This window comes from Chironomus tepperi, unplaced genomic scaffold, assembly GCF_022539635.2.
Source record: "Chironomus tepperi strain 1889 unplaced genomic scaffold, CSIRO-AGI_Ctep_v1 contig_337, whole genome shotgun sequence".
Taxonomy (NCBI): domain Eukaryota; kingdom Metazoa; phylum Arthropoda; class Insecta; order Diptera; family Chironomidae; genus Chironomus; species Chironomus tepperi.
In genome coordinates, this window is record NW_027226459.1 from 3,123,986 (window position 1) to 3,148,739 (window position 24,754).

Consider the following 24,754-nt stretch of genomic DNA (forward strand, 5'->3'; position numbering starts at 1 on the left):
AGCAAAAGCAAAAGCAAGTCGGTCTTCCTTAATAATTTTTTTGGCCTTTCTTACATTTTTTTTTCGGTTTTTTGGTGTATTGATACATATACGAGGCGCGCGACGCGGACCAAAATATATATAGCTATACATAAAAACTGAGAGATGATTTTGAGGAGAGAAATATAAAAAAAAAAAAAAAAATATCATAAAATAATATTTTTCCATTCCCATTCAATATAATTTATCTTTTTCAATCATAAGACAAACACACAACACCACTCTCTGTGTATATACGCTGTACATGTGGTGAGTGAGTATAAAAAAAAAAAAAAAAAATATATTAGAGGAATTATATTTCACAAAAATCATAACAATATTCAATGTTTGATTTTCCGTTGATTCGTGTAAACGTGTCGGGTTTATCACGCTCGGTTCTCTTGACTTTTATTTTAATTTAAAAAAAAAAAAAACCTTTTTACCTATCCAAAACTATTTTGTTACAATTTTTAAAAAACAAAAAAAAAATAATTAATATTTTTTATAAAATAAAAGTGAAAAAATGAAAATAAGAAAAAATTGAAAAAGTGAAAAAAGTGCAATCAAAACAGTGAACCAAGCTAATCAGTGATTATTATAGAAAATGAGACAAAATTCATTAAAAAAATAAGAAGAATTAAAATATATAAAAAAAAAGTTAAAAAAGAATCTCGAGATACAGTCGAGAAATGATTCAACTTGATTCAATTGGATATAAAAATAATGCCGATAGTGAATCAAATTCCGTTCATGAACAAGGTTAATAGAACTTCCCTTTTTTTGTGTATATTTAAAATATTAATAATAATTTTTTTTGAGTATCATGTTTTATATCATTTTGAGGTGGTGATGTTGAAGTTGGAAATTGATGGATTTTTTGAAAAGGAATTGTTTATGAAAAAAATTACTGAGAAAAATTATAAAAAATGTTGAAAAAATTTGAGGAATTTTTGAAAATAAACAATGTTGTTTTTAAAATATAAGGAATAAGATTGTGACACAGTTTTAAAATGTAGTTTAGCAAAGTTATAAAAGTTGACAATTTTAAATATAAATGAATTTTCAATATTTAAATTTAAAAGAATTTTAAATTTTAAGTTCAATTCAAATTCAAATTTGAAAATTTTTTTGAATCCTTTTTTTACTAATTTTGTCAATTTAATCAAAAGTTTTAAATATGAAATTTAATATTAATTTGATGAATAATTCAACAAATTTATATTGACATCAAATTTGAAATTTGAAATTTTGTTTATAATTCAACTCATTAGTCATCTTTAATATGAACAATAATTTCCAAATAATTTTAAAAATTGTGACTAATTTCTTACTTTTTAATGTTATTTGAAATGACAAATCAAATGAAAGTTTGTCAATTAATAGTGAAAATTGAAACGATTTAGTTAAACTTTTTCACAAATTTAATGTTTGTTGAATTTCCTTCAATATTTGAAAAAATTCAATTTTAACTTTTTTAAATAATTTCATGCATTTCAACAACAATTTCAATTTTAACAATTTAAACAATTCAATTAAAAACATTAATTTTTAATAAATTTCATCCTCAAATTTCTATCCAAATTATTCTGATTTCTCCATTTTTAAATTACAAATTTCAATTCTCAAAACTTTTCTCATACTAATCAGCACCAACGTGGTCATTGTACACACACTTTTTCCTTTCCTTTTTTTTCAACTTTGAATATTTTTTTTGCCGTCGGTCAACCGGTGTTGAATGCTATTGTGAAAAATAAATTAATGAATTTTTGATGACTTTTTTTGTGTAAAATAAATTTGAGATTGTTTATTGTGAATTTTAGTTTGGGAAATTCTTTTAAATTATTGGTTTTAAATTTTTAAATTATTGATTCAAAATTTGAAATCAATTTTCTATTTTCAAACAATTTTCTCAACGACTCAAATTTTGAAAAGTCATTAATTTAAATTTGCCAACTTTTAAATTTAAAAAATCGAATTTATTTTCAAATTTTATAAAATTTCAAAAATTAAGATTTAAAAATCAAATTTTCAATTGTTCAAAGTTCTAAATATTGAAATAAGTTCCATTGAAAGTATGAATCTACTAATTCTTTTGAATTATTAAATAAACGAAAATTGAACAATTCTAAAAAATTAAATGAACCAAAATTAAAAAAAAAACTTTCCTTTAAAGTTCTAAAATTTCCACAACAAAACCTCATTGCAATCCACTCAATTGCTTCTACAACCAAAGCAGAATGAATAGCACTCGTGATGATATATTACAAATATATATAGCACATTCACACTAGAGTATATAAACGATTTGTATATAAAATTACAAGTACATAAACAGTCGCTTGAACGAAAAACCACAAAAGTGTGCAATATAAATAATTTCCTTATATCTCAAACAATAAACAATTAATATTTCATTATTTTCAACAGCTAATTGTATGGAAATATTATTCATTCGATCTAGTATTGCTCTAGATTTTTAAAAATGATTCTGTATATTTAATGATGATGATAAGTTTAAATAAAATTGAACTTAAAAACTTTATTGGAAATTGTCATCAATTCTTTAGAAATTAAATAAGAATTTATACTAAAAAAATTTCAATATTCAATATGAAGGTTCAATTCCTTGAATTATTAAATTTGATACAGATGTTATAAAAAATTTATTTTTTAATTTTTTTTAAAATTTTTTTTTGAACTTTTCTAATTATTTTTAAAAATTTAAATTTTGAAAACTGATTAAAAAACACAAAGAAAAAATTAATTTTCCTATAAAAAAAATCACAATTTTCAACTCCACCAAATAGTTTTTTAATAATATTTAATAAACAGTTCTACATGATGACAAATTAAACCGCAAATAAATAACAAAATGAAAATATTGCAAAATATTCACATAGACATAAATTTACATAATTATTATATCAACAACTGTTTGTTGTAAATGTAAAATTGGCTTTTTTTAACGTGATATTTGTGAATTTTGATTTTTATTTAAATTATTTAATTTTGAGGGAAAAATTGAATGAAAATTGTTAAAGATTGAAGGAATTTAAGTTGTTATTGTTGTTAATTTTGTAATTATTTGTTATTATTTACAATATAAATTGAGAATTTTATAAAATATTTTTGAATTTAACAATTTGAATTTTTGCTCAATTTGGAATTTTTTGTCAAATTAAATTCCAAAATTCTAAGAACAATCGTGAAAGTTCGAATCCTTAAAATTAGCATTACTTAAGAATTGTCCAATAAATGTTGATTTTTTTTCACAATTTTGAATTTAAATACCTAAAAATTACAACAACAATCAGTCACTGACCGTACAAATCAATAGTGATCCATATCTTCCCTCAGATGCTGTCTTAAGCTTGCTCTATTGGAGCCAATTTCCAATCCCAAATGTCAGTAAACAGTTCAAAGTCTCAAACCTTAATAATTTCCATTGACATCATCATTTCCACTAAAACCTCTCAAACTGCGACAATAAAACAAAAATCCTTATGAAGCATCCATAGTCTGCCCATAAAAAAATCCATACCATTCACAAATACACAAAGAAATGCTTCAAACACACTTAAAGGTTATCATTTTAATGTCTGAAAGTATTCATCAAATTCCCGAACACGAAAAACAAAAAAATATGGCAAGCAATTAAGCCAACATTGTTGCATGAGATGCATAAGCATTCGAGCAAAAGCCTAAGCAACATTAAACGATCAAGAGCTGTAAAAAGAGGATCACAAAGTGCAACTTTAATAATAAAATTCAAGAAATTCTCATCATCATCATCATGATCATGAAATTCTAGTTATTTAATTCCTTTATAACTTTTTTTTTGTTGCACCTATTTTACGCTAGAATAATTGTTGAAACAGACAAGCGAGAAGGAAGACAGCACAAAGAGAGAAGATACTCGACACAAAAAAGTAGTTTAACAACAGTTGATAAATTCATTTGCAGAGAAGGCACACACATTATAAAGTGAATGGTTGTAATTGTCCATCTGTGTGTCCTGATTCTTTTTTTGTTGATTTATTTTGGTCAGTTGTGTGTGTTTTGGGAATAGATTGGTGATGGTTTGGGTGTATAAGGAGCTATGTAGTTGTTATAGTGTCTTGTTCCTATTGTAATAACGGGTTCGATTCCTAAGAATGGTTAGTCTCTTATTCTACATTCTGAACATTCAAGCTGCACACCAAGCTAAGTGCATTGCATTGATGTGCCGTGGGTCATGCAATTGTTCAAAATTTGAGAATCGAACGTTTAAATTGACAAAAATCCGAATCTATATTCATCAAACTAGATCAAATTTGTAATATTGCTAAATAAAATCCTAAATCATGGGTTCAAGTCCCAAATAATACAATATTTTGAATCGAGTGATTCCTATATTTTTTTGCTGTAAATGCGCCTAAACCCCTCTCCATCCAATCCAATCCCAACTTTTTGCTCTGCAAAAAATTAAAAAACTATTGCATTTATGATGTGATGTAGAAATTGCTGCAATTATGCAACAATACAAAAGCTTTAATGACTTTACGTGCCAAGATTATTACTCATATTATAACAACATATTTTAAATTTATTACTTTAACTCATCTCCGACTCGGACCCAACATTTTAATGAGCGACACTTTGCAAAAAAACAAAAAAAATTGCATATTTAGTTTCATCACTGCTCATTTTTCTGTGGTTTCCCAAAAAAGTACACAAAAATTCATCTTCATGAGAAAGTCATAAGCTTGACCATAAAAGCCATCTAACTTCCTATTGTGCGGTATTCGTTATTATTTCCTGACAATTCACCTACACTGACGGTTGAGTCCCTTTGAGGTCTTTTTTGGGTGATTATACAAAAGAATGTAATTTAAGACATGTGTGAACCAATCTTGTGCAATATTTTCATGATGAGTCACTAGCTATGTGTGTATAGATGTGGTCTGTGTCTCTTTATTTACAAAAACAAATAATAATTTACAGTATATTGTTGTGATGTCTTTAAAGTGGATAAATTTAAGGAATGAAGAAGAGGAACAAGTTAAATGGTTTGGGAAGTAAATTATGAGATTGTGTAAATTTTGAGGTGCAAGAGAAATTTTTTTGCAAAAAAATATATAAATGTTGAGGTTTTGTAAGGAATTTTATTTTTTTATATTTTTCTTATTAAAAATTATTTCAAATGTTTTTTAATTGAGGATAATAAAAAAATTATTTTTGTATTTTATGGGTTGATGTGCTCATTTTGTGGGGTCTGAGTGGGATTTTCGGCTGAATTTTTGTTGGAATTTTTTTGTATTTTCTTTTGAATTTTTTGATGATTGGATAATTGTTTGATTTGCTTGATACTTGGAAATGGGAGTTCAAAATGGCAAGAGGAACTGAATATTGAGTTGAATATAATGCGTTGTAATTAGTTGAAGACTGGTATGCTCGGAAATAGAATGCTTAAGAATTCAAAATTGACTATAATTTTGTATTTAAAAATTGATTTGATTTAAAATTTTGGAACTAATTTTTGATTTAATATTAAAATATAGCAAATTGTCAAGTGTAATTATATAAAAATTAACGAATTTGGAGTAAAACACGAGTCACCCTATCACTTTAAGAGTTCGAATCCTAAGTGCGCATTTCATAAGAGTTTTTCATATTTTTTTGTCATTTTTTTGCTTATTTAACTTATTTTAAGCAGTTTAAAAGTCCTCAAAATAACCCCCATCAGCGTCCATAATCACTTAGCTCAGTGGCGCATAGTACGGTTCAGTCAAAGACTTACCACCAAGCTGCCTTTAAATACCATGATCTTTTAATACCATGAACCGTATGCCGTGTGCTGTTTCATTAGATGCTCATAACTAAGGTGTACCTCAAAAAATAACCCCATGCGTCCCTAATCACGTAGTATGATAATCAAGAATCTCCTTCAAATACCTTATCAATCATCAAATAAATCACAAAAAATGCAAAGTGAGCAGTGCCAATTTATGAGCATAAATCTCTTTATCTTTGCGTAATGTCTCCAATATACAGTCAATATGAACAACAACATATTTTCATGACTTACCTAACGCCTTTAGTTTATCATAACCCATAAATTGATAGACGTTCATATCTACACGTCCACCCGCGAATACAAAGTGTCAACAAAAATAAAAGGCCATCAAATCACGACACATTAAACTCATATGACATTAAGGATTTAAAATTCTTATTTTTTTGAGTGCATCACTAAGCAATAAAGTCACATTTCGAACTGTAAGGTCTCCAATTTTTTTGCATTTTAATGTCTCAATTTTCAATTTACATTTTTAGTGTCTCATCAATTTTAAAATTCCTTTACGAGATATTCAATTCCGATTTTATAAATCATATGATGCGATAGCCATAAAGGAATATTATTTTTATAATAATTTGTTCTGCTTCCCATTGGAGGCGTTTAGATTGAGAAATGAAAAAAAAATCGATTAAAAATTTCATTAAAGTGTAGTTTGAGTACGGACCAATGGACTCGTATAAAAATTTTTATTGGACGAGCTTTAATAAATATTTTGAAATGCGGGATACGGACGGAATTGAAAATTTGAAATTAATGGATTTGAATGGGCGAAGTATTGTTCGGGTAGAATTGCTTATTAAGGCTTGATAAAGACGTGATTTTGTGTCTTAATTGTTTGAAATTGGGATTCGATCCTTTGGATTCGTCGGATTTAATTTAAATCTTCGGATTTAATTTTTAATCTTGGGATTTAAAAAAAAATTAAATCAAAATTGGGACTTGAACTCTCAATTTTCATGAATTTATCTTCAAATCAACTTTTAACTTCTAATTTATCACAGTAAATATCAAAACAGTTTATACAATTTCTAATCCACAAGATTAGACTCAAATTAAACATTATAACCTCAAAAAAAAATCAATTATAATCAACAAAAAAAGTAGCAAAACAAATCTTAAATCCCATCCCACACACAAAAAGCACTCTCTTTTTTCCTGTAATAAAACAATTAACAAAATGAAGAAGAAAATTCCTCAAATTTTTCATCATGTGTAATCTCATCATGATCACTTTAGTGGCTTTAGTAGCATCCATAATTCTTCCTCATAATCATCAGTCTTCTTTTCATCTTTTTTATAAAAAAAAATTCAACAATCTTCAATAAATTCCCTCCCTTGATCCCAACCGACTCTCATCTTTGTTGCTGCTCGCGATGATTATTTACTTCAGATAACTCAACCGCACATCGTACAATTTTTCAATTTTTTTTCCTGCTTTTGTTTAAAAAATTTTTTTTCTTATTATCGCATAAATTTTATTATTTGCTCATGCTCATCCTCATCTCTATTAAGAAGCACTGCTCGAAATATGAAAATTAATTTGCGCTTTTATAATATAGCAAAGTTGAAAATAATATTTTTTTGAACTCATAACAATGTGTCTTGAGTGTTCATTGTGTTCATTTTTGAAAGAAAAAGGCAAGTTGAGAAGGCATGTGTGGGGTGGAAATAAGGCGCATTTGGGGGTTTTTGTGTGGATTTTGGAGGTTTAGTGATGGATTGTCAATGTTCTTTGGAATTGTTGATGGAACTTTGAGGATGCAATGCTATAGCTACTTTAAAATACGGTAAATGACCAAAAAGTAGGGCAAAGTGAGGTTATGTTCTATTTTAAGGCCATATATCCTAGTTTTTACCTTTAATTAAAGGGAGTCTCAGAATTTATTCAATGATCTAACTCTACAAACTTCAAAATCACCCCCCAACACCTCCACACCCTCCCATACCTCCCTAAATACTCACATAACCTAAAAATCCACTCCGACAAGTCATTCAAGAAAATTCCTTTTTTTCCTCATCTACGCATTTTTCTTAATATAATAAATGGAAAAAAAATTTATTGCGTGATTTTTATATTGTTATTAGTGTGCTTTAAACGTTTATTTAAATAAATTTTCATGACAGCTTTCAATAACAAAAAAAATTTCATCTGAAATGATTTTTCACTTTCATACATTTAATTTTCCTTCATTCGAGACTCAAACTATTGGAAATATTCAAGCAGATTCCATTTCGACATTTTTCATTCATTCAATGTCGATACATTTTTTTTTTTGAAACATTGCGCAGTAGTTTGATGGATGTGTTCTCGTTCTTATTCTAACGGTGATCAGTTGATTATATAATAAATTGTAGAACTGATGATCGTATGTGAGTTATACATGGATATGCAATTTTTATGCTATGATCATGTTATGATTGAGGATGCTGATAACATTTTGTAAGCTTGATTGCAATTGTCTTTGAAATTGGTGCTGAGATGAAGCTACTGATTGGTATTAGAGTGGTTGCTAATTAGAATTGGTCTGAAATTTTGAGGTTAGAATTTAAATTTGTCAAATTTTTGAGGTTATAATTACAAAATGTGAAAATTTTGAGGTTATAATTCCAAATTGTCAAAGTTTTGAAGGTTAGAATTCAAATTGTCAAATTTTTGAGGTTAGAATTCCAAATTATCAATTTTTTGAGGTTATAATTCAAAATTGTCAGACTTTTGAGGTTAATTTGGACAAATTTGGTGAAAAATTTGAGGTTAGAATCCAAAATAGTTAATTCTGAATCTTAATTTTGACAAATTTGATGAAATTTTTGAGGTTAGAATTTTAAACTGTCAAATTTTAGGTTATTTCCAACTTCAACCTGTCCCTCAGTCCCTCCACCTTCCCCTACAATCCCTCAATCTCATAAAATACAAAAAACCTCAAAGAAAATTAAAATTTATTAACAATTTGTGTAAATAATTTTTGCAATATAGAAGAGATACATGCTCGATTCAGTACTTTTCAAGTGCATGCAAATGTGAAGCACAAGAAAATAGCGGAAGATAAAAAACTTGTTACTTTACTTTTTCTCTCTTTCACTCCTTTATTTTGCTTTTATATATATAGTTTAAATTATTAATATTTATTGTTATGTGCGTCAATTTTATATTTATTTAAATTAATTTATGGACAATATAGTATATGGATAGGGTTTGGATGGTTGGGAATATTAATAATGTGAAGTTAGAGTTGTGGTTGTAAATTGAGGAATTAGAATTGAATTATAGGGTTTGAGGTTACTATTTTAAGGTGACTTACTTAGTTCCTTGGCTGGGGTGCATGTGGAGCCATTCCTGCGCAGATATTAGGTCTAAAGTCGGTTCAGCCCTTTTCTGAGCTTATTCAATTGAAATTTGATACCGTGTTCCTGAGTATAATTTATAAAACAAGCATGGTCTGGTGTTAGGACCTAGAATACGACTAAGCAGTCTATTTAAAGGAAATTTTAAATAAAATCGGCTATACTTCATGTTTTGTTCAAGTATCAAAAAGATAAAATTAAGAATTTCTGATTAAAACTTTGGTTCGAATCCTTTGAAATCAGTTGTGAACAAATTCGTCCTCATTTTTTGCTAAATTTTAAGAGTATCTTCACTTATTTGACGTCATTTCCAAACTGTCCCCATTATAATCTAATTTTATGTCAGCATCACTAAATTAATCACACAAAATATTAACTAAAAAGATTAAAAATTTGCAATTTTTATGACTTGTTCCTAATTATTTTTACATTACAATAATTAGACCAGTGGTGGACAACCTTTTGTTTTTCGCGGTCCACCTTGGTGGTAAGTCTTGATCAAAAATCGACACAGTTCATGACATTTTTGAATAATTTTTCACTAGAGTGCCGCAACACAAAGGTTGTCCATACCTGAATCAGACTTAAAATAACTATAATAAATTATTCATTAATGCAATGTGATTAGATTCATATTTTTGCTAATTTAATTCATATTATGAGGATTATAATAACAAAGCAGCTTGAACTACTGTTACAGAAGCAACAGCCTTAGTTGTGACAGATTTTAGTGACCTTGTTGGATATAACTTTTAATTGGAATTTATTATTGAGCTAGTTTGAGGTTATAAATTGATGACTAAGTCTAAAATTGATCAAAATATCCCCAAAATAAAGGCATGACTTAAAACTGCAGACGCCATTCATCATTGTCATCTTATCTGAGATTACTAAACAGATTTTTACTGTTTTTATTTCCACAAAAACAAAATTTTGGCAATAAAAATTTGCATGCCTGGAATGGCGTGAGAAAAGGATTTGACTACGTCGGAGGTCACGTGACTGCATCTTAATCCAATATTTATTTTTTAAAGATATGATAAATGTCAACCGTGGCTAGATTATGACGCAAATCTGTTCCGACACAAGGAACCAGTTATTGATAATTTCTACGACTTGGTCCATTAAGGCATATAGCTGCAAAAAATCATCATTATCGTAAATTATCATCTAAAAAAGATTCTTGAACCTCTCATATTTGAAAAAAGTCAAAAACAAGCACGACAGGCAGGCATAACTTATTTTTGGAAACTTGATTTTCATAAAAAAATATTTATTTTTGAGAGCAGCTTTTATATTTTGTTCAGCTCCTGTCATATGCTTTATATAAAAATGAAAGTCAAAATAGCAAATAACACAAAAAAAATTGGAACAACGGAATGGATATAAAATATAAATTTATAGTCATTTGAATTATAAATCAAGAATTTTATAACATTCACAAATTAACACATATGTGAGGCATGTGGATCATAAGATGTGGATATATATAGTTTTGGAATTTCTGGCTGTTATGGATGTGAATTTGAGTTTTTGAAGGACTTTGATTTGTTGGGAACAGAGTTGGAAAAGAGGTGTCTAAGACAGACAAAAACCGTACAAATTACCAATAATTTTCTTCCAAAACCGTATAAATGATCAGTAATTTGTATGGTTTTTGCTTGTCACTGGTACCTGTTTTGAACTCAACTTGAGAATTTATTGTGGTAGCTTCTTATACTCTATGTAATGGTGCCATGAGCAAAACCGACAGCCTGGCATTTCCTGCGTATAAGATGCTTAAGCAGACGTTCAGTTTTTGGACAAGATCCTCTTAGTTATCCTATAATCCGGATAACAGCCATTTAGTATATTAAACATGAATTGTAGTGTAATTTTCTCTATTTTTCTCACAGATTTTCATAGGATTCGAACCTAAGAAGAATGTAAATTCTCACTTAATGAACATTTTTGTGGAATAAATTGAGGAAAGTTATTCTGGAATTTTTGACTATTTAAAGACTTTAACCCAAGAAAACAGCCAGGGAAGTGGGGTATAAGGGTTGATTGTACTATAAATCAATGTATCGCTTTAGATTTGATCCAGAAAATTCATATAAACTCTATAAAAGAACTTAGACTCCGCTCTTGCCCCCATCCTGACAATTTTATTAACAAATATGAACAATTCTTCAAAATCCATCAATAATTGAACCCTTAAAGTCCTACAATCTCCAACTTCCAGTTAGTATACCCCATAAAAACCCAATAAAGTCCTTCTAATTCTCTAATTTACCTTAATGTCCTCAAATATTTCAATTATAACCCAAATAGACAAAAATACGTTAAAACCAGTCATTAACTGGACATTAACTAGTTCCAAAACATTTTTGTCCACTCAATAACCACCAATTTCATCAATAGTTCCCCTATTAAATTTTTAAAGCACACTTAAAAAGCACACCAAAATAAAATAAAATTCAAAAAAACACGCGATAGATCTGCATTAAATTTTCAACATCCACATGATCCTATATACTCTCAAAAAAATTTATACACATAAATAACTATTGTGACAGTGCCACTTAATGAGTACATAAGAATGAAAATTAAATGAATAGTTTTAATGTCAAATTATATCATTTTCAAGTCAGCTTTAATTTTACAATAAATAACACAATTTTACTACCACAGGCGTACGCAAATCGAATCTATATATAATGTCCTTATGTACAAGCCAAATAGTAGAGTGTGTCATCTTTACTATTTTGTATATATGAAGGCATGGCATGTAGATTTTGATGATAATTAGAATGTTGAATGTTTTTGGGGATTTTGGGTGGTTTGAATGGATTTAAGGGATGCAATTAAGATTGTTGACTGTTTTTGAGGTTATGAGACCCTCAATGTAACTACTTTGTATTAAAATAATTAAGTAATGCCCCAATACCCCAATTTAAATGACTCATACATCATCTCATACTTGAAACACAACAATTCATCCGTACGGTCATCTTGGCATGTATTCAAAGCATATCCAATGTACAATTATCATTTCACATCATTACATCTAACTAATTATTAGAGATTAATACAAAAAAATGAGACATTTTTCAATTAATAAAGTGAGGTTAATAATATTTTTTATTTAATTTTATTAATTAATTTGCATAATAAAATTAAAATGTTTATGATGTAGCAGCATTTACACGCTTAACAGTAAAGCGTGAATAAATAATATTAATATCATAATAAATAAAATATATAAATGCATGAAATATTTATTCTCATTGACTTCCCATTGCATTGAATGGTATTTTTTTGCCTGGAAATAATTTACAAATGATGTTATTGGCAATTCATGTAATCTCTTTTATATTTTTCAAAAATATGTATGAGACACAGCACAGTGTTGCGATGAGAAGGAATGAGAGAAAAAAAGAAGCAAAAAAAAAAATGTTTTTTTCTGTTCCTCATGAACATCCATTGATTTTATTCATTTCAATAATCGTAAATGATAATAATATTACTGAGGATGTGGGCATGGGTTGGAATAAATAGATATAGATATAGAATAAAAAAATGTTATGAATATTAAATGATTAAATTTATTGAATGGTTTGTTTGACATGGGAAAATTGTCTATCGATTTGAAGATACATTTTTAAGGTTAACGGTTTTGTGGTGGAATTGGAGCGAATTGGGTGCGTAATAGTGATTGTTGGGATGGGATTGGAATGTAAGGGGTCCTGAGATGTTTTGTGGTTGACTACGCATTAATCTCGAGAGTTTGTTAATGTTGAGAGATTGGGAACCCAAACTACATATAGGCATGGGTGTTGCTAGGGTCAAAGAGCTGGTACGTTGTAAAATTGCATTAACTCATATAGCTTAGTAAATATATTTGATTAAGCTATGAAATTTATTAAAATAGTCAGTAAAATTATTAAAATTACATTCAGATTGTGAGTTCAAATCTCAAATTTTCAAATTGATTCGATATCATATTATTAAATTTTTTGCTCAAAATTCTTTTTTAACATTCTTAATAAACTTTATTTTTTAAAAAATACCATCAAATCCACAAAAATAAATCCCTTCCTCCCAACAATTCCCTTCACTAATTTTTTCTCAACAAAACCAAAAATGCCAATAAGTTCATGACAAACAAACACATTTTCCCCATTCAATTTTAAGAAAAAAAAAAACACATTTTAAATTATTCATGTTGAATATATTCGATTCATTTCCTTTGCTATGTCCACTGCATATTTACCAAGATGAATAATAAGAAGTGAATGTAATGTTTTTTTCGGGGGGATTATGAAATGGGAAAAAGGAGGAAAAATTTCTTTTTAAAGTAAGAGATTGTTGGATAAGCTGTGTTAGGGCGCATTTTTTGGGGATTAATAGATTGTTAAAAAATTAAAAAAAAATCAAATTAAAGTTTTAAATAAAAAGACTTGAAGCGAATTTATACAACCACATCTCAGAATTTTTGAGATTCGAACTCACAATTTCATATGAAATTTTAATTTTTTACAATAAAACTATTATAATTCCTTAACAAATTCAAAATTTAAATGCTGTTATCCTGAGCAGTACAACAAAGTCGTTAAAATGACTTTAAGATGTCTAAACTGCATTCTAAGTGACTGTTTTAAATGCAAATGATGAGATTAACCACATTATATCACTAGGGTCGTGTTTAACACCAAAAACCTTCCATTAATGCACCAATTTAAACCCCAGACACCAAGCCACTCACCGTACCCAAATCCCAATCCAAACTCCATCACCAAAAAATTCTCGCTACAAAAACATGCAGAAAAAAATTCAAAAATTTTATTTGTTACAAAAAATAATTTTATTATGCATCTCTCGTTGTGTTTTGGTATGACTTTGCCATGTTTGCCAAAAAAAAAAAATATACAAAAATTGCATTTTACAGCAACAAAAAAAAAGACACACAACGAGAGAGTTAAAGCCAATCAGCCAATCGCAAAAGCATGTTATTTTGCTTATTCATTTCAGTTCCTTTTTTTAAACATTTTTTTATTTATTTTTCTTCAAAAGATGATTATGTTTCAAGAACTTATTTCATCTTTTTTTTTGTTCATTCTCTTATTTCCCTTTATGTGAGTCTTGTAGTAATAATAATACAAGATTGCTGTCTGGACGGTAAAGAGAGTTTGCCATTATGAATCCAGTTTTGTTATTTTTTTTGTGTGTGTCTCTGTCGTATTGTTTGAAGTAATTCATATTATGAACATTACATGGGAACCTCGCGAGTAACTTAAATATTCGCATTTATATGTTCAATTTATTAATTTTACAATCGATTTCTTGATTCTCTCCGTTTCTTCATTATCATCCGCGCGCGAAGAGATGAGTGAGTGAGATGGAATGACTGTCCGGCAAAACACATTAAATATATAAAAAAAAATATGAAGAAGATGTTTTGTTGCTTAAATTAAACAACGGAGGCGAATGTCAGACACAAATAAAACTGGTTTTTGGACTGCCATTTTGCTTATTATTGATCGATATGAGACTTTTTAATAATTTTATTGATTCTGGTTGTATTCAGGAACTGACTGACTTTTTAAAAAATTTCAAAAAAAAAAATTAAAAAAAAAAAAAAATATTTGGTAACAAATTTAACTAGACAAAATTTTTTAAATCTGATCATAGGATTTGAACCCGTCAATGCAATCAATAATTTACAAATCTCACAAAAACCATGAAAATTCATTAAACAAAATTCATTCTTAAGTTTCGAATCCTACCATACACTAATCTATCTCTTTAATTCTTCTCATTCCATATACGAACCCGCATCTAACCCAATACACAGATTTAAAGGAAACGTCTTGTGATGACAAAGAGAATTCAATCGATAACAGCAGTCGTAACAGCAGTAGTAAACAAAAGAAACACAACAATTTAATATCAGAATCATCAGTGTTTGGTATGGCTGAATGTGAGACGACGCACGATGGCATTGGCGACAATGAGGGTGAGGATGTAAATGGAAATTTAGAGGATATTAATGGAAAATCAATTGGAAAGGATGAGCCAGATGATGAAAATTCAACGGTCGATGACAATGAAACGGAACCGGGTGAAATAAATTTTAATCAATCAAGTGCATTGGAAATGCAAGCACATCAAGCGGCCGCTGCATCGGCAGCAATGAATGAGGCAAATGCATTGTTTAATAATGCAGCAGCCATGTTTCAACCGGGCATGTCAATGCAAACCTTCCAAAATGCCATTGCGCAATTCACAGCAAATGCAATTGCAAACAATATGGATAATGAAACTGTCATGAAAAATTTGGCGATCTTGCAGTCTGCACTTTTTACATTACAGCAACAACAATTCCTTCAATTTCAATTAATTCAACATTTGCAGTCGCAATTAGTGAATAAAAAGAATGATGGTGAAGAGGAGAAGCAGAATAATAGCAAGTCCGAATCGGATGATGAGGAGCAAGATTGTAAAATGAAGGATAATGACATTGAAGAGGAGGATGGCGAAATGGATGATGAAATTGAGCAAGAGCAAATGAATGAAAGACAAAATCAAATTCATAAGCGACTAATGGAAAGTAAACATTTCAGTAAAATGCAGGAGAGTCTGATGAAGGAAAGTGAAAATAGGTAAGTGGATATGAGGGGTGTGGGGTTAAAAATAATATTTAATTTGCAAAAAAAAAAAACACTCAAACGAAAAATAAAATTTATAAAAATTCAATGAGATTCGAACTCTATACTTTGCATTAATTCTAAATTTATTCATAAAACGACTGAATATTTTAGAACAAAAATGTTAATTTAAACTTCACCAACAAGCCAAATTTCAAAACCCAAAAATTCTAATCCTCCCAAAAAATTTCTCCCTTACAGAAGTTCTAAATCAAAAAGCCTAGAAAATGGCGAAATCGATAGTCTCACCCAGAAGAAGCAAAACGACGATAGCATTAGTTTATATTCAAATAATTTTTCATTAGCATCAAATATCATCACAGATCATGATCCAACGGCGCAGATAAATGAATCGACAAATTCATTAGCAATGTTGGAGAAAAAGGCACAAGAGGTCCTCAATTCAGCATCACAAGGAATTTTATCAAATAATCTCTTAGATGAATTAGCATTTGCGAATGATAAGGCATCGCCAAATGGTCGAGCTGATTCGGCACTTTTTAAGCATCGGTGTCGATATTGTGGTAAAATATTTGGATCAGATTCGTCACTACAAATACATATAAGATCACATACAGGCGAACGTCCTTACAAGTAAGAATTAACTTTTAACCTCAAAAAAAAATTTTTTTCATAACCTTAAAATTATCCTTTTTGTACCTTAAATAGGTGCAACGTATGCGGAAGCAGATTCACAACAAAAGGAAACTTAAAAGTTCATTTTCAACGGCATTCAGATAAATATCCACATATACCGATGAATCCCAATCCAGTTCCTGAGCATTTGGATAAATATTTCCCACCACTCGTTCCATCCGAGGCATTAAAGGAAATGCCAACAGCTCCACCACAAACAACACCACCATTTTCAAGTATGGAATCACGACAATTTCCACAACGTGGATTCTTTCCCGACTTTTACCTGCCACGTCCACCTCTCGACTTATTCAATTCAGTCGCTGCTGCCGCTAGTGAAGTAGCAGCTGCTGTATCACGAAATCCAGTCGATTTATCACAAGTTAAAAAACCAGAATCACCAAACTTCCGCTTATCACCCGAAGTTGTAATTCATGAAGAAGAGACACCAAAGCAAACAATCAAAGAGGAACCGACTGATGAAACATTAGATTTGAGTGATAAATCACAAAAGAATTCATCATCAAGTGACTCAACGATACAAACAGCGAGACCGCCGGCAATTACACAACCGCTACGTATTTCATCACCAAATAATAATAGTAATAGTAATAATAGTAACAATCATCATCATCAGCATCATCATCAACAGCAACAACTACCACATCATCATCATTTAAGATTAGAAAAGGATGAGACAAATGACAGATCATCAGCGAGATCATCGCGTCATGAAAGACATGAGAGACATGAGCGTGAACGTGAGGATAAGGAATTTAATATTAGAGCTATGAAGAACAACAACTCAATTGAGAATTTGGCAAAAGTTCCATCGGTATCGCCGCCAAGTAGCTCATCGAGTACATCTGGTTCACTTTATCAAGATACCGTACTCGATCCAAATTATTTTTCGGCACATCTACCTCGACCGGATAGCAATGATAGCTCGTGGGAGAATTTTATTGAAATATCATCTGAGACGTCCAAGTTACAGGAACTTGTGGATAATCTTGATAATAAGAATATTGAGCCAAATCAATGCTTGGTATGCAAAAAGGTGCTGTCATGTAGAAGTGCATTGCAAATGCATTATCGTGTTCATACTGGTGAACGTCCATTCAGGTAAGATTAAGTGACATTTCCAAAAATTCCAAACCTAACCTCAAAATGTCCACAGATGCAAGATCTGCGGTCGATCATTCACGACGAAAGGTAACCTCAAGACTCACATGAGTGTCCACCGAATTAAGCCACCAATGCGTACACTCCACCAATGTCCAGTGTGTCATCAAAAGTTCTCAAACATTTTCGTCCTACAACAGCACATTCGACTACATACAGGCGAAATTACTGACTTGACACCGGATCAAATACGTGCTGCTGAAATTCGTGAATTTCCCGATCATAATGAGATGAAAATGCCACCATATGCCCTCCGTATGCCTGATTTTCAACCACAAAAACGTTCCGCTACGGTTGATCATTCAGATGATGAGAATGATGTGGAAATGACTGATGATCGTAGTGAACGTGATACACGTGAGCGTGAAATACGCGAAAAATCTGGCAAGGTGCAAAAGAAGAGTAGTAATAACAATAATAATAATAGTAGTAGTAATAATGTCAGTGAAGGTATTCGTGTAAAGACAGGCCTCACATCACCTGACCTTGAAAATCATGTTGAAGACTTGAGAGCCGTAAGCTTACAACGTCTGTCAGTGCAATCAAATGATGATTATTCACGTGACTCATCGCCTGTTAGTCCGAGCATATCAGAAGCAAAAAGACTGCGATCATCAAGTCCACAAATGAATCGTCATACACCACCATCGGGTTTATCAAGTCGTTCACCAATTGCAACACCACCAGCAAATGAACGTCCACCATTTCCATATGGACCACCTTTTTTAGGAATGCCACAATTTCCGCCCTTTATAAATCGTCCACCATTCATGACAAATGTTCCAATCGTACCATCAGCAGCTAATATGCCACCATTTGGACTATTCGGTGAGTTTGAGCATCGTTGCGTCTAACATGACGTAATATTGCAAAATCAATTAATGATGAAAAATTCAAAATTAATTAAAAATAGATTTGTTCAAAAGGTGTACGTGGTAATACGACAACGTGCAACATTTGCTTTAAAACATTTGCCTGCAATTCTGCATTAGAAATACATTATCGTAGTCACACCAAAGAACGACCTTATAAGGTAGGAACAGCTTAATTTATACGCATCTTTTTGAAAATTGAGTAAAAAAAATTAAAAAAAAATTGGGAATCGAACTATTGAGCGAAAGTATAATTTCAAAATTTCAATGTTAGGAATTGAACCTTAAATTGTTTGACTTAAAACCAACAATTTCACAAATTTTACATAAATTTTTGGTTTAAAGTTGAATTTAAAGAAAATAATCTTTGAAAGCTTTAATTTTATCTAAATTCTTTTTTAAAAATTCTTATTTTATGAAATTTTGTCACTAAAATAATATTTAAATTAATTTAATTAAATTTTCAAGAAATTCGATTCCAAAAAAATTAAAAAACTTTTTTAAAAAAAATAATTAAAATTATAAAATTTACCTCGAAATCTTCAAAAACATCCATCATAAAATGTTAAAAAATTTCTAACTCATTTGGAAAATGTCTAACAAATTTCAAGAAACAAAAATCAGCAACAAAATTGACTAATTCCCCAAATCTTTTTTGTTTTCATCCTCTTATCTTCAAAATTATAGTGTACAATTTGCGATCGCGGCTTTTCCACAAAGGTGAGTTTCAAATTTTTTAAAGCATCTACAAGAATAATTTTATATTAATTCAATTTGTCTGAGTATTGACGGGTTTAATTGCTATATTGGGATTGAAGTTTGAATTTTGAATTTTAAAAAATTATTTAAATTTAAAAATTTACTAAATTTGATTTTTTAAATTTAAAATTTAATGAATTTAATTTTTTTAAAGAATTTTTTAATTTAAAATTTTATTTAATTTTTTTTTAAAAAATTAAATTAAAGTAATTTAAAATTTAAAAAAAGGCAATAAAATTTTAAATTTCAAAAATTAAAATTTTTAATATATTTTTTTTTAAATTAAATTAAATTTAAAATAAAACAAATTTAAAATTACAAAAAAACAAGTCTTTAATCCCATTTAGCACCTATCGTAATCTAGATTTTAATAAATAAAAAATCATTTCATTTAATTTCGTATACACATTACAAGAAGCATCACATTGTGTGGCACAGAAAGAAAAAAGAAAAAATATCAAATCAAATATATAAAAAATAGAAAATAAATTCCTTTGTTACTGACTGTGATAAATATAGATTGATTTCTAAGCAAAAGACGAGATTTTCTCTAAAAACAAAAATAAAATAAAATTTATATCTATTGTAAAGTGAAATATAGCAAGAAGAATCGAGATATACGGAAAGAGAATCACAATGGAGACTTCAAAGGAAAGCTGAGAACTCTTAAGTACATTCAGACAATGAACGAAAAAATTCTCTTTTGCTGCTGCTGCTTTTTTTTGTGAATGAAAATTTAAAGAATTAATGGCCTGACACATTTGATTAAAGTTGAAATTTTCAGCATGTAGATGTAGATGGGGAAACTTTATTTGATGGTGGCTGTTGATTGTTGATGATTGGGATTCCCCAATTTGGGAATGTGGATTGATAGAATTTGTTGGATTAACTAGAAGACTTTTTGGAATTTTACTGGTTCTGGTTGACCTGGGAATGGGATTCATAAGCTGTCCAGTCGGTAAAACATGTTGGCGACTTGCTTAACTGTAGCATGTAACTAATATGACCTTCCGTAATGAAGACCCTCAATCCTGATTATATAGAGAGGTTCATGATTACCTGGGTACATGGCTATTAACCCAGTCTCTTGAAGTGACTCGGTTATGAGACAGATTCAGGTTAATCCTGGCATCATGTCAGAGCTACGACGACCTAGACTCGGATTTTGGGATTTTGGATTGACCAACCGATTTATGGACCCCCTCCCCCACTCTCCTTTAGTTATTCAGATGTTTAAGATCCAGAGTTGCACTAGAGCGATTCGCGGCTAGTGATTGTTTAACGAGTTGAGGGTGCGCCAGACCACTGCACTCAATAATCCAACAGTTTATATTGGGATCAGAAACAAAGCCCCAAAAATCACCAAACCCCCTTAAAATCCACCAATCAGCATCCCATCACACAATACAGCACCTAAACATCAAGAAATAAATTAAAAATTAATCTATTCATCTATTCCTATATTAATCATGCGAATACTGTTAACCTTCACATCAGAGTTGGAAATCAGGTACCTGAGACAGGCAAAAACTGTACAAATTCTTGATAATTTGTAAGGATTTTCTTACAAAACCATATAAATTATCAAGAATTTGTACGGTTTTTGCCTTTCACAGGTGCCTGTTTTGCAACTCTGCTTCGCATCCCAAAACTGACTTCTCATGTGTAGGCAATCAGATTATCTAATTATCAACGATAATTTACAACTTTTTCAACATATATCCGCCAAAAGCAATTATAGCATGAACGAAGGGGATCGTGCGCGTAAGAAAATTGATAGGCACATTATATTCTCTTAATTTAATTCCTCTATGTTTGAATAATAACAACACATTTAACAATAGTGCTGAAAATAAATTTTTATATATTTTTAAAATTTTATATTTATTTATTTCATGTGCTGTAAAGGCATGAAATTGAGAATGAATAGATTTATATTAGAAATGTTTTGATATCGAGCCAAAATATATATATATATTGTCACATTATGTTTCCAACTCGTATCCATTCGGTGCTTGTTTTGTGTCTCTCACATCATGATGATGATCATCAGCGGTCGGATTAAATGCCACCGTAAGATAACAATATGAGAATGAGAAACAAACAAAAAAAAAATGTGTGACTTCTTCTTTTGTTATAGTCAGTCGCGTTTCCTCAACTTTTAATCGCATTTCATGTCTTAAAATAAACTCAAATCTCAAATTTTTCTTTATTGTGTAAATGTGGAAAATTAAGAAGAGGAACTGACTTTTTTTAAAAATATAGAATAAATTTTCATCATGTTGAAATTTTACATTTTTTTTGAATTACAAGTCATTAAATAATGACTATCAGGGATTAACGTGTGACAGCGTTGTGGGATTGAATTGGAAGAGATTTTGTTGATTGAATTGTTCTTTTTTTTAGAGGATTCATGCTGGTATTTTGGGATATGTCTTGGGATGTTTTTAATTGGATTGTTTGTGGATCAATCAATCAGATTTGGACTAGAATAGTTGAAAAATTGAACTAGAATAGTTGCTATGTTGGACTAGAATTAACAGGATACGGCAAACAGAGTTGAACTAGATTTCTAGAAATTTCATCTAGATTATTAGAAAATTGGACTAGATTTATAGGACATTGGACTAGATTGATTCAAAAACGGACTAGATTGGCTTAAATAAGTCCAAATTTAGACTAGACTATTAAAAATTTATACTAGAATCTTTTAAAATTGGACTAGATTGATTTAAATTCAGGCTAGATTCACTTGAAATTGATCTAGATTTGATCAAAATTGGACTAGATTATTAGAAAATTGGACTAGATTGATTCAAAAACAAGCTAGATTAACATGAAGTTGAACAAGAATTGCTTAAAAAAATTTGAACAAGATTTTTTTCAAATTTAGACTAGATTTTTAGAAAATTGGACTAGATTGATTCAAAAACAAGCTAGATTAACATGAATTTGAACAAGATTAGCTCAAATTTAGACTAGATTATCAGAAAATTGGACTAGATTGATTCAAAAACGAGCTAGATTAACATGAATTTGAACAAGATTTGCTCAAATTTAGACTAGATTCTTAGAAAATTGGACTAGAATTCTCTTAAAATTCCAATTTTTTCAAAATCCAATCCAAAGACCTAAAGCCACTCCCCAGATATCTAAATTAACACAATTTTCTCATCTACCAATTCATCAATAAACATAATCAACTCTAAAATCCAAAAGCTTACATAAACTTCCATTGAGCAAATTCATCTCGATGTCAATTTATTGACAATTACTAAATCAATTAATAATAACTTCAATTAATCATCATTAAACCCTATTTTTTTTTTTCGTTGTCATTTTAAACAAGCGACATAAAATTCTATAAAATATATATTGACAAATGATCAAATATGCCATAAATATAAAAGCAGCAGCAGTAACGACAATGGACAAAAAATTATTTAATTTTCATTAAAGAGAAACAAAAAAAAAAGGAATAAAAAACAGCGCAATTTCATTTATTTGTGTCGATTAATTTATTGATTAACATTTTAATTCATTATATATTGTGCCGGATTTTTAAAGCTTCAAGCGATGTGTGACAATGTATATGAAAATGATAAAAATAAAATGTATGAAAAATAATACTCAGACAAATGTGAATATATATGCAAAAAAAATATATATATATAAAAAATTGAGAAAATAAATTAAATTAAAATTTATTATTTGATTATATCATTGCAGGGCAATATGAAACAGGTAATTAAAGGCGATATGCTGACTTATGGACGAAGAGAAATGCTCTGTGAAATATGCGTGCATCTCTAAATTGGGTTTTGTAGAGCAGAATGGAGAGAATATTTATGATGAGTGCTTTATATCCTCAATAAAATATTGAAATTGTTCATTATATATACAGTAAATTGGTTGAATATTAAGCATTGAAGGGGTTAAGGCGTGGAGGATCAGCCCGTGTAGCACCAACCCCTTCTGCTAGTGCACCAACCCCTCTTTCTCGTGCACGAACCCCTCCATATCGTTGTGTGATGCCGTTATCTATCAATCTAAGCTACATTGTCCTATATCTAAGCTACATAGTAAGGCGGTGATCCCAAGTAGGGCTCTGGTTCTAAAGAGGTCCCCTAACAGTCATAGAACACGCTTTCATGGAATAAAATTGCCACTGTGGTACCTAGAAGCTGTATTTTTGGTTGCCAGGTTTTGTTGGTCTAGCAAGACGCCAACCTTAATACAAAGCATACAGAACCACTCATCTTTGATGATGTCATTGCTTATTGTCTCTAACCTTCAAAATGAGGCTGTAAGCTCCGATTCCACTACAAATGATTCGAAAAAGGACAGGTAAAAAAGTTTCCCATGCCGAGTCTCGAACCTATGACACAGCTTGGTCGGTATCACAATAAATAGGCATTACGCAGCGAAGTACGGAACCATTCCGCTAATAAGCCACCTTGACTGAAGCAACAATTGTGATTCAGAGCTACTTTATAGGCAAGACTACCTTATTCTACGTTTATAGGTGTCATTTGAGGGTGATGTGCCTAGAAACCCCTTCAAAATATTAAAAATGATTGAACAATTTGAAAATTTCAATAATTTTGAGGTTATGTCATCAATAATTTCTCCCAAAACTCACAAAACCCCTCAACAACCCCCCAAAAAAATCCAACAATTTTAACTAAATATCTCCTATTCTTTCTCTCTCCCAAACAGCACATGCTAACCCACAAAATTCGTGACATGTTTGGCAACTCAAATTCTGGCGATGAATCTCGTATGTCATCAAATGGCGGACACACAAGCGACTCACAATCCACAATCAATAATAATAATCAACAGATAAATTTTGCAATAAAATTGGAAAAATCCCGATCGCCATCAAACTACACAAATGGAGGTGACGACAAAACTAATGTTGTCGATGATGATGACGAGATGAATGATGGAAGCAAGGAGAATGGCATTGAAAAGGAGTCAAATGATGAAGATTTTGGATATAAAGATGAGCCAGAACTCAAAAAATGGTGCAGCAAGTTGAATGAAATGCCAGAAAATATTGCTGCAAGTTGATAGAATTAAATTTTGGGTACGGGAATATCCGATAAACTTGATGAATGGTCCATAAATAAAAAAAATGCAAAAAAAGACTTTTTGTGTATAAAAAAAAAAAATCATGAAAAAATGAAGTAATTTAAAAAAAATTAATTAAATGTGTCTAAAAATAAACTAAAAAAAAAAAAGTTAGAAATTGATAAAAAAATTTCATTTTTAAAGTGAGAGCGAGACGATGGAGAATTTAAAATAAATAAAGCACACAGACAGACATTTGACATATCAAATTAAAGCGAATTAAAAGCGAAAGTGTACAGCTCTACATACAATTTAAAATACATATGTACTACTACTATAGC

At 29.9% G+C, this 24,754-nt stretch overlaps 1 protein-coding gene across 4 annotated transcripts; it reads left to right on the forward strand.

Moving 5' to 3' along the window:
- On the forward strand, positions 1-24,754 carry salm (spalt major). Of its 4 annotated transcripts, XM_070644360.1 has the most exons (9): positions 1-777; positions 15,036-15,843; positions 16,090-16,482; positions 16,558-17,646; positions 17,702-18,534; positions 18,633-18,739; positions 19,266-19,298; positions 23,067-23,081; positions 24,057-24,754. In XM_070644360.1, exons 1-9 carry the CDS (start codon positions 708-710, stop codon positions 24,411-24,413), a joined length of 3,705 nt encoding a protein of 1,234 aa, XP_070500461.1. In that variant the 5' UTR covers positions 1-707; the 3' UTR covers positions 24,414-24,754. The 4 variants fall into 4 exon arrangements, 2 of the variants coding, with proteins under 2 accessions (XP_070500461.1, XP_070500462.1); XR_011544710.1 differs by lacking the exon at positions 24,057-24,754 and having other exon boundaries at positions 18,620-18,739; XM_070644361.1 differs by lacking the exon at positions 19,266-19,298.

Bases quoted from the DNA above. Each gene is read 5' to 3' on its own strand.
- salm (XM_070644360.1), top strand. From the start codon at position 708: ATGATTCAACTTGATTCAATTGGATATAAAAATAATGCCGATAGTGAA. The intron at 15,844-16,089 runs GTAAGTGGATAT...TCTCCCTTACAG, and splicing joins ATGAAGGAAAGTGAAAATAG to AAGTTCTAAATCAAAAAGCC. The intron at 18,535-18,632 runs GTGAGTTTGAGC...TTTGTTCAAAAG, and splicing joins GCCACCATTTGGACTATTCG to GTGTACGTGGTAATACGACA.